Raw genomic sequence first — 11,364 nt, 5'->3', positions numbered from 1 at the left:
AGTTAACATAAAATTTCTTGCCTTACGTTTTGAGAGTGGATTTGCGTTGATATTGTTACTCAATTATTTTTTAAATTGAATTTCATTTTGTATTCCTAGAAAACATGTCAATTGGATATAATTTAGAAAAGAAAAAAAAAAGATTTTCATTGAGACAGTGATTGATTTTTATAGAGGTATTTTTGAGTAGATGCTCCTTTCCTTCCATATGCAGCCATAGAAACTAGAGACTTGAGAGGGCTAAGAGGCACTCATAAAAATATCACTAATAACATACTTGGCAAAATCTTTTCACATTAGATTTTCTTAGTATGTAAATTTTTAAAGGCCAAGATCAACTGTATTTGCATATTAGTTTATGAGTGAAAACAAGGAGATTCAAGAAGTAAAGTCCATGGAAGCTCTTGTTGGACTAATTTACATTCAGTACAGTATGTAGTAAGTGGTGTCTGACGGCACGGCTCCAAAGATCAGATCCTCATAAATCTTTGTCCAGTAAGAACTCCCACAGAGATGGAAGGCACAAGCCACAGGATGGACACACAAGTGCTTTTAGCTCATTGCCATGTCTCACATCATCTCTTTGTTTTTTAATTTAAATTCAATTTGCTAACATATTAGTTTCAGATATAGTTTTCAATAATTCATTGGTTGCTATAATACCCAGTGCTCATTCCATCACATGCCCTCCTTAAGCCCGTCACTCAGTCCCCTGTCCCCCCACCCACCTCCCCTTCAGTAACCCTCAGTTTGTTCCCCCGAGCTAAGGGTCTCTCATGGTTTGTCTTCCTCTCTGATTTTTCCCCATTCAGTTTCCTCTCCTTCCCTCCTGGTCCCTTGCACTATTTCTTATATTCTGCATATGAGTGAACACATATTCACATCATTTCTTGTGATAGAAATTGTAAGAGAGCTCATGGCTAAAACCTATCAAATTAATAAACATAGTTTCTTTTTTTTTAATAAACATAGTTTCTAAAAAATTATAAAGTGAATAAAAGAAAACGCCAACAGGGAAAATCTTAATAACAATGGTCACCCTGCTGTGAAAACTGAGGGAAGGTATTCTTAGCATCATTCTACATAATTATATTTCATTTTTATTAACAGATATCAAATACTTATTTTATTTATATCCACAGTGGGTAAGTAAAAATGTACATTGTGTGTACTTAAAAGAAATATAACCTGATTAGGGGTGCCTGGGTGGCTCAGTCAGTTAAGCATCTGCCTTCAGCTTAGGTCTTGAGGTCCTAGGATAGGACCTTATAGTCTTGAGGTCCAGGATCAAGCCTCGTGTCAGACTTCCTGCTCAGTAGAAAGTTTGCTTCTCCCTATTCCTCTGTCCCTTCCTCCCTTGTACTCTCTCTCTCAAATAAATAAAATCTTTTTTTTTTAAAAAAAAAAGAGAGATAACTATATCCTACTGACTGATTTCTCTCTCATTACTTACCTCCTCTTCACACCTTTCTATGTTCAGAGGAGGAAAGCTGGATGCAACTTGTTTAAATGATAAAGATAATACATTAATTCATGTAACTGAAAGTCCATAAAGGGTGGGCTTGAAGAAGAGCTGAATCCTCGTTTGGTTCCTACTGTTAAGCTCATTCTTTTTTTTCCTTCTTTTTTAAGATTTTATTTACTTATTCATGAGAGACACAGAGAGAGAGAGGCAGAGACACAGGCAGAGGGAGCAGCAGGCTCCATGCAGGGAGCCCAGTGGGGACTCGATCCCAGAACCCCGGGATCAGGCCCTGGGCCGAAGGCAGCGCTAAACCGCTGAGCCCCCCGGCTTCTTACGGCTGATTGTCCTTGGGGTGGGAAGTTGGTAGTTAACTACTACTAGGACTATATAGGTCTTTACATCATACTTAGTAGTGGAGATAGAGTGTCCTCTTTGTGGTAGAAATAAAATTCCTTCTCAGTGGTCTGCTTGCTTTCCTGGGTTGGGCCACCTTCTAATTAATCCTTGTGGCTAATGGTTGATCAAGGCCACACTGGGTTCACATGACTGAGAAGAGGAAAGGGAAATGTCAGGCCAATAATGATGTCTGGGGCCACCAAGGGGAGTCCTGCAACCAGGAAGTCTACAGTCAGACAGATAATCATAAAACAATGCAGAAGGCGGCTGGCACTCACAGCCAGTGTAGGGATATTCTTCAAAAGACTCCCAGGAGGAAGTACTGGCCTAGATCTAAAAGAATGAATAGGAATTGAGTGGACAAAGGAGACAGAGAGAAGGAAAAAAAATTTGAGTAGAGAGAGCATCATGCCATAAAAAAGCAGTTTTATTGTAAAACCCGAAATAACAATCGCTGTAGAAGAAATTTCTTGAATAAAAATCGGCAAGGTAACCACAAAAACAATAGGAAAGATTTAAAAACTGGCAAAGAGACCTTCCTCCCCATACTGTGGCTAAGTTCCCGATGGTTACCTGAATGTTAGGGGAAGGAATCTGCACGCGCCTCTCCAGCGAGCTGTAGAGTATCCTACAGAAGGAGTCCGCTGAGGGAGCTCAATTTGCTGTTTAGGATTTCTATGCTTCTAAAAGGAAAGGACTTTGTCTACTCAGTTTTTTTCTCTAAGATTCTTAACTTCATACTAAGTACAAAATATGGTTATTGAATCCTGTTTAAAGTCTAGATCCTCGAAGGTTTACAGAGTCCCGACTCCCACACTTGGGGGTGGCATTCGAGGGGCCGTGCTTGAATGTTTCAAGTTTCAAAACAAACTTGAAAACAGTAAAAACAAACAAATAAACAAAAAAAAAAATTCAAAAAGCCCCAAACTCCACATCCTCCCTGTCGTACCCGAGGAGGGAAAGCGGGAGTAAACGTTGTGCTGTCCAGGGTCTCTCCGTTCAGGGCCATCCCCCTTGTGCACGTGTGTCCACCAGGACCACTTTGTGATTTTGCTGCTACTGCCAAGATTTGGTCGCGTGGAATCGGCGTGCTTACTCGCCGGGTGCCGGGTGCCGGGTGCCGGGTTCGGGTGCCGGGTGCTGGGGGATCAGGAGACTGGGCCCAGGGACCTGTCCATTGTGAGGCATTGCCCCTGGCTTACAGACTCCTTCACTCCTGAGCTCCTCTGGTTTCATCGCCTCACGACTGCGCTGATCTGCTTAGGGCCTTGTAAGGCTTCCCATTGCTCTTAGAGTGAGGCCAGGGCCTCCTCACAAGCTACGGAGCAATGCGTGGTCCAGCCCGGTGGCCTCCCCAGCACCTTGGGTTGTGGGAAGTCCCAGTCTGGCTTTCCTCCTGACCCTCAAAGCCATCAGCTTGTCTCCGCTCAGTGTGGTGTGCCCTCAGAGGGCTTGCACGCACCGCTCCTACCTACGACCCCAGGGGCCGTCCTCCTGCTTCTGGTCATGCTTCCCTTCCCTGCCTCTGCCTGGTCACCTCTCCCCTACTTTGCTTCAAATCGTCCCTCTGCTCTCCTCCGGCCGCCTCTGGAATCCCGAGTTTCCTCCTCTACAGCAGGTGACCGAGTCCGAAGATTGAAGACATTAGACTCTGTGCTAAGCATAGAAGTGGTTACAGGCTGGATTCCGTTCCTGGTTTCATTATCAGCCCGGGAGTCAGTTAACACAACTGCTCTGAGCGTTGGTTTCCTCATCTGTAGGCTGGTGCTAAGTTATGGACTAAACGGGTTGTTGGGAGAATTTGCTGAGAATCTGGACTTGCAGAACATGGTAGGCTTTCAATAAATGTTCATAGGAAATATGGTGCATGGTTAGGACGCCACTGCCTATTGTCCCCACATGAACATGGGCATGAATGTGCATACAGGCATGAGCTCGGGGCTGAGAAGACCTGGCTGCAGCAGCTGGGTCCTGCCACTTACTAGTCAAGTGATATCAGAAGATCCATCCAGCTTCTCTGAGCCTCAAAGCCCCCAATGATGACAATGGCAATAACATTGATGCCTGCCAGGGTTGCTATGAGCATCAAGTGAGTTAATATAGGAAAATGTTTTGTAAACCTTGGAGTTAAAAACACCCGAATCTGTCTTTCTATAATTCTGGCTGCTCTCTCAGTGCTTCACTACGTAAGCTTTGCCTCTGCAGTAGGACCCGAAGTCCCCTTGGCTGGACCCATGATAACCTCTAATGTGGGCCTCAGCACAGCAAGGATGTATAATAAGATCTGATAAAAGTCAGACCCACACGAGCTATCACCTGCTACCTGTTAGGATGGCTATCACCTGCTACCTGTTAGGATGACTATCACGAAGAAGATAAGAGGTAGTTAGTTTATTCAAGGATGTGGAGGAAGGGGAACCCTCGTGAACTGCTGGTGGGCATGTAAATTGGTACAGCCACTATGGAAAACCGTGTGAAACAATATCCCCCAGTTTATTTGACAAAGTGACAAGGCCAGCGTAACATAAATAGCAAAATCTGAGAAAGACACACAAAGACAAAAAAAACTTCAAAGCAAATCTAGCAGAATTTTAAAAGAGTAAGCCTGGCGATACCCTGGGTTACTTGCAGGAGGCGTCAGACGCCAGTGTTTTAGGTAGCAGAGGTCTAGAAAGAAACTATCGCCAAAAGCCAGGGTATTTGGCCAGGGGAAAATCCATTTTCTCCTTTTGCTCACGTGGCAGACAGAACGGGACCAACAAGAGGGTGTGTATCAGGGTCACGGCCAAGTGTTTCCCAGGAACCAGGGGCTGACTCCGGATAGGAGGATTTAACAGGGAGAGGAGAGGCTGAGCTGTCGCACTCTCTGGCAGCGTTTGCATCAGTGCATAACAGAAGGAGAAAGGAAGCAATGTCAAAAAGAACAACCATCTAGAAAACACATTTGAACGCACTTTTGGGGAAGGACTTTCCAGAAGCACGAGAACATTGTTGTATGCGAGCGTCCTTAGAGCTCCAAAGGCCGGTGGCCGGCTGCGCGTCTCTAGCCACTAGGTGGTAGCTCAGCCCAAGGCTGGGAAGAGAGAAAGCAACTGGGTCCAGAGTGGGTGGCAACCGGGAGGCGGGTCGGCGAGCGGCATAAAGGCCAGGGAGTCCTGACTGAGGCTCAGGCTGCCCTAGCACTTGGCTCAGAGGATCCTGTCCCAGGGTGATGGCATTTAGCCAGTGGATGCCAGGTGCCCAGGCTGAGCCAGCGTCCCCGGCGAGGAGCCCAAAGGCTGCTGTGCGAGAGAAGAGGCGCGGCGGAGCCCTGGTAAATAGCCGCATTTTCTATTAAAATTGTCTTGGAAGGAATGCAGCATTATGCCTGACTTATATGTGGAAGAGAGCTAACTGGGTATTTAAACAGCTTGATATGATGTTTAAGGCAATAATTTAATTGGTCGACATCTCAGATATAATAGCAAATAGATTACAAGTTAATAAATACTTTTTATTGATGATGAGAATGCTGACAAAAAAAATCTAGCTCTATCCCCAAATGTGCTCTGAGTCTGGATAACAAGGCATTTTTAAAGATAAATTATAGGAGAAAAATTGGGCAACAAAGGAACGAAGTATCTTGCTCTATTTGGCAAATTTAAATCCTTTGTTTCTGTGAAATTTCTGAGACTATCTGTCAATCAGACTTTGTGGAGTTTCAAAAGCAGAAGTCCCGGAAAATATTTATTAAGGGAAAAACAGCATTCTGTGAGCTCCAATTTTAACACATATGTGCAACTTAGGTTTATGCATTGAAGACAGTAACTTTTTGCCTGTGATCATGCTCACATTATCACCCTGGTTAGACTCCCTTACAGCTAGGGGGACCGAGTCCTAGTGGATTTTAGAAGTACGAGGACAAATTCTGAGAGGCTCCCATCTTTTTCTCTTAGGAGAGAAAGTAGGCTGCCAGTCCTTCAGAAATCTGTTCTCACTTGAGAAAAATGCAGTGCAGTTGCCTCAGAAATGTGAAAATCAGACTGCAAGGGCCTTTGTAGGTTATGGGTTCAGGGCACTTCCGAGAGCAAACTCGGGTGCTAGGACAATAAGCATAAAAAGTGAAAGTGTCCTGGGCACATTGAGATGTATGGTCACTCCAGTAAGAGGCATGTGAAAGACCGGGAGCCAAAGGAAGGAAGGCGGAGGAAGCTGACGAAAATTCTTTTTTTTTTTTTAATTTTTTTAATTTTTTTTTTGTAAATTTATTTTTTATTGGTGTTCAATTTGGCAACATAGAGAATAACACCCAGTGCTCATCCCATCAAGTGCCCCCTCAGTGCCCGTCACCCAGTCACCCCCACCCCCCGCTCACCTCCCCTTCCACCACCCCTAGTTCGTTTCCCAGAGTTAGGAGTCTCTCATGGTCTGTCTCCCTTTCTGATATTTCCCACTCATTATTTCTCCTTTCCCCTTTATTCCCTTTCACTATTTTTTATATTCCCCCAATGAATGAGACCATATAATGTGTGTCCTTCTCCGATGGACTTACTTTACTCAGCATCACACCCTCCAGGTCCATCCACGTCGAAGCAAATGGTGGGTATTTGTCGTTTCTAATGGCTGAGGAATATCCCGCTGTATACAGAGACCACAGCTTCTTTATCCATTTGCTGATGAACGTTCTAAGCCTGCGTGGGGGGGGGGGGGACACATGCCAGGGACCCAGGCAGATTGGGGCACCCCAGCCTCATGCTCATGCATTGAGTCCATCCAGCCTCGTTCTTAGGTTGTGCTTGCCCTTGGATGCTGTCGTGCTCCTTTGGTAGACCGTTAACCTCTCTGAATCACGAATTCAAACCTGTTTTACAGTAAATTTGTTGCCAAGAAGAGGAACAATGAATTCCTCATTTCACTTGCTTTTCTTGGATCTCAACTCGAATGCCACAGAGGGCAACTTTTCAGGACCAAATGTCAAGAACAAGTCTTCGCCGTGTGAAGAGATGGGCATTGCTGTGGAGGTGTTTCTGACTCTAGGTCTCATCAGCCTCTTGGAGAACATCCTGGTCATAGGAGCCATAGTGAAGAACAAGAACCTGCACTCCCCCATGTATTTCTTTGTGTGCAGCTTAGCGGTAGCTGACATGCTAGTGAGCATGTCTAACACCTGGGAGACCATCACCATATACTTAATACATAATAAGCACGTGGTGATAGCAGATGCTTTTGTGCGTCACATTGACAACGTGTTCGACTCCATGATCTGCATTTCCGTGGTGGCTTCCATGTGCAGCTTGCTGGCCATCGCGGTGGACAGGTACGTCACCATCTTCTACGCCCTGCGCTACCACCACATCATGACCGTGAGGCGTTCCAGAGTGATTATCACGTGTATCTGGACCTTTTGCACAGGCTGCGGCATCGTTTTCATCGTCTACTACGAGTCCACGTATGTCATCGTCTGCCTCATCTCCATGTTCTTCACCATGCTCTTCCTCATGGTGTCCCTGTACATACACATGTTCCTCCTGGCGCGGACTCACGTCAAGCGGATAGCAGCTCTGCGTGGCTGCAGCTCTGTGAGGCAGACGGCCAGCATGAGAGGGGCCGTCACCCTGACCATGTTGCTGGGCATCTTCATCGTGTGCTGGGCTCCGTTCTTCCTCCATCTCATCTTGATGATTTCCTGCCCCCAGAACTTCTACTGTTCTTGCTTTATGTCTTACTTTAATATGTACCTCATACTCATCATGTGTAATTCTGTCATCGACCCTCTGATATATGCCTTCCGCAGCCAGGAGATGAGGAAGTCCTTCAAAGAGATCTTTTGTTGCCACGGTTTCCGAATACCCCGTAGGTTCCTTAGCAGGTATTAAGCAAGAAGTTCTTCCTTATGCACCTTGGTACAGCCAGGGAGGGAGCCAGAAAGCTGGAAATCAGAAGCACGCATCCTGTTTATCTTTTTTCCATGTCGAAGTTGTCCTGTATTTCCCCCTGCGGAAGTTGTTGGGTCGGACGAGCACGTGCCGCTTACCCATTTGGGGAACGGTGTGTGACCGTTTCTTACTGTCCCATCTCATTCCTGATTTTTCTCCCGGTCCTACCCATTTCTGGTGGTCTGGTCTATCCTCCATCAAGTAAGTCTGCGTTCAGGGAAGAAGAAGCGTTCTGGACGCAGGTCTCAGCGCGAAGAACAGCTACCACTGAAGTCACGACTGTAACTAAAGACAAGCTGCGTGGTTACTTTCTTTCCCCAGGAGCAGCTCCGTCATTTAGCTTGATGCTCCCGTGAGTCACGCGTGCTTTTCAGGGCAGAATTAAGTGGTCTAATTCTTTCCATTTGAGATTTGCAGTTCATTTGTTATGGGACGTCTCTACAGCTCTCTTTTCCTAAACTTTTGATTCTCCGGATCATGTCCGTAATTGTCCAAGGATGGAATTGCCTTAATTACACTTCTGTCAATCATGTTTTCGTACCTGCCCAGACATGAGCCTTCATGTTACAAACCTTGCCTCATGTGGTGTGAAAGCCTCTGTGTCTTATTCTCACTCGGTCCAGGGTTTCCAAATCAGTGTTTTGGGGTCATGTTAGGGGCTCTAGGTGCCCCCCACCCTGCATATAGCACATGCCCATAGTCAAGTTATCTTTGACCTTCTCAGACAGAATGTTTTGGATTCTGAGACCCCCTCACTGTATACTTTGCACATTGCAGCCTGGCTTGGGCGCCGGCGGTCAGGTGCCCATCTAACGCATAGAATCTCGTCTTCTCCGACATAGAAGGGAGGGAGAAAATTTCAGGTTAGGTCTTGACTCTGCCGCCGACAGGCAATGTCACCTTAGCCATCTCATTTCAGTTTTCACATCTGTGCTGATGTCACTGGATGGTCATAAGAACTGCATGAAAAAGTGTGAGAACATCTTGAAAACTTGTGAAGCACCGTAAAGATTCACTACTTATTTTAAAGAAATGTTGCTGATGGTGGGGCCTCTGGGCGGCTCAGTCAGTTAAGCATCTGCCTTCAGCTCAGGTCATAATCCTGGAGTCCTAGAGTCAAGCCCCGAGTCATAGGGCTCCCTGCCCAGTGGGAAATCTGATTCTCCCTTTGCCTCTCCCCCGCTCCTTCTCTCTCCCTCTTTCACTCATTCCATCTCTCAAATACATAAAGTCTCAAAAAAAAAAAAAAGTTTTAGATGGGATAAATACAAGGGGAGGATGCAGAAGGCAGTGCTCACTGGTCAGTAGTTGGAACAGTGGCCCAGAAAGCAGGACTGCTTTGCCACAGAGCAGTTCTGTTACCTGGGGCACATCTCTAACTGCTTGGTCTCAGTGTTCTTATCTGGAGTGAAGAGCTTGGTCCTTACAGCTCTCATATTCCATCCTATTATTTTTGGTGTTAATATCTTCTCTTTAGTTTTGGATATTCATGTCTAGACTATTCCCAGTGGAGGAAATATAAAGTATAAATTAAGACCATGGGGGTCACACAATGATGAGCTGTTGAAGTCTATGGGAGCAGAGGAACTTCCTGGGTATAGTTCTTTTTTTTTTTATATATACATTTATTTTTTATTGGTGTTCAACTTGCCAAGATATAGAATAACACTTCCTGGGTCGAGTTCACACAAATAACTTATAGACATGATCCTCCCATTTGGCAGCTCAGAGTCAAAACAAAACAGAACAAAACAAAACAACAACAACAACAACAAAACTACCAGTGCTGGCACAAGCAGGAAAGTGGATAAAGTATCCAAATCTTTGGAAAATGGCAAGTTAGCAGGTTGTTGACAACTGAGGTGTAAAAGAATAGCAAGCTCTTCAAATGCTTCCCAACATTTTAGCAGAACCTCCTTGTTTGTACTCATGCATGTAAGTGATCTCTGCATAGTTATGATGGGAAACTGCAGTCCGTGATGTCTTTAGCAGTTTCTAGCACAGACTGATGTTTGTTATTGGTGCTAAACAAATGTGTACTTAATCTGCTGCCCATAGCAGATTGCCTGGTGGCACTCTGAGTGCTAACTGAGGTCAGTAGGGCTCCCATTCTTGGGTAGGATCAAACTTCAGCTCCAGTGGTTTACATTGGCTCCACCGGGGAATCCAGTTCTAGTTAGGCTCTCTGCTCTGGTGCTTCAGGGCTTCAAACAAGGTTTTACCTTTTCTATAAAGGTCTTTAGAGAAATACTCAAATGTCTTAATGTCTATATATTGAGACAGAAATAATTAGTATTCAGATGTGTCTTCAGTTGGAAGGAATACATGTATATAATGACATGGCAAATATCTGTAAGTGAGCCAATCCCTGGAATCCCAGCACAAAGTCCCCTCCACAAAATAACCTGTGTAATTATTGTATGGTATTATATAGGAACTCTTTCTGCTTATGTAGGGACTGTATTTGATGTAAAATTTTATGTGTTCAAAGAAATCATTAATAAAATGGAAGGACTAGGCCACCCTTTTGAACTGATCATTCTGTTGTGTGATATTCAGAGCATTTTTGGTCTTCTTGCCAATTTGTCAGCAACTGCTGCAGAATGAGAAGGTACATTCATTAGTGATGAAGTTTCCTTGACTGTAGTTATCATCTGTATGATGGCCTTTTCTCAGTTCAAAATGATTTAACTCCTGAAAATAAAGTGAAATTGTAAACTTGACATTATATATCGTCCAAAAGTCTGCCTTTTAGTAAATAAGTAACTATCTTGGGGATAGCACCTATTAGTATTCAGTACGGGGCTACAACCAGTGGCCATTAGATAATGTCCACCATCAAAGGGATTATGGGGCATAAATTTTTTTCAAGATGGGAATATTTCAAGATACAGGGAAGCATTGCCCACAATTCAAGATGCTGCATATAATTAAATGTGAATTTATGGGGCATAGACCATACACTTAAAATGAAGGCTCTCATACTCTTCTATGGCTGTTACGGCAATTCTCACTGGGGGAATGTAGGGTGCATATCAGAGCTTTGGAGTGAGGGAATAACTGAAAAGGTAAGTAGTCTCTACATCAGGCCCAGAAGTGGCTCCTCTTGATCTGGAGACCAATAAACCAAAAGGATAATTTATATGATACTTTCCCCCAATGAATAATGGTGGAACAGGAGACCACACACACACACTCTCATTCAAGAATGGGAAAAACAGGAGATGACGCATTATACTTCCAGGGCTCAACAGACCCTGCGGCTACTGCTACCATATTGGACAGCGCAGATCTAGACGTATTTCCTAGGCTTGCTGTATGTTTCTCCTTTTCACTCCTTGACTTTTTCTTTCTTCTTATCCATGTATGCTTTGAATCTAACAGGCTTTGGGGGAGACTCATGCTTTTAGTTTCTTTTTTTCTTGAGCCATTTTGTCCAACTGAAGTCCTTGACTCCAGATTTTTTGAATTTTTCTTTTCCTTAAAGATGTGTCCAAATGTATCACTAAAGAATCTTATTTATTTCTAAAACTGTGGTAAAATACATATAAATACATATAACATGAAATATGTCATTTTAATTTTTAA

The 11,364-nt window shown here is 44.3% G+C and overlaps 1 protein-coding gene across 1 annotated transcript; it reads left to right on the top strand.

The window, feature by feature from the left end:
- The first annotated feature begins 5,030 nt into the window (after window positions 1–5,030).
- MC5R (melanocortin 5 receptor) lies at window positions 5,031–10,499 on the top strand. The gene is made up of 2 exons (XM_038525579.1): window positions 5,031–5,174; window positions 6,713–10,499. Exon 2 carries the CDS (start codon window positions 6,739–6,741, stop codon window positions 7,714–7,716), a length of 978 nt encoding a protein of 325 aa, XP_038381507.1. The 5' UTR covers window positions 5,031–5,174; window positions 6,713–6,738; the 3' UTR covers window positions 7,717–10,499.
- The last annotated feature ends 865 nt before the right edge of the window (window positions 10,500–11,364 follow it).

The sequence above is a fragment of the Canis lupus genome, chromosome 1, assembly GCF_011100685.1.
Source record: "Canis lupus familiaris isolate Mischka breed German Shepherd chromosome 1, alternate assembly UU_Cfam_GSD_1.0, whole genome shotgun sequence".
Lineage (NCBI taxonomy): Eukaryota > Metazoa > Chordata > Mammalia > Carnivora > Canidae > Canis > Canis lupus.
This window is presented reverse-complemented; position numbering and strand designations above follow the sequence as displayed.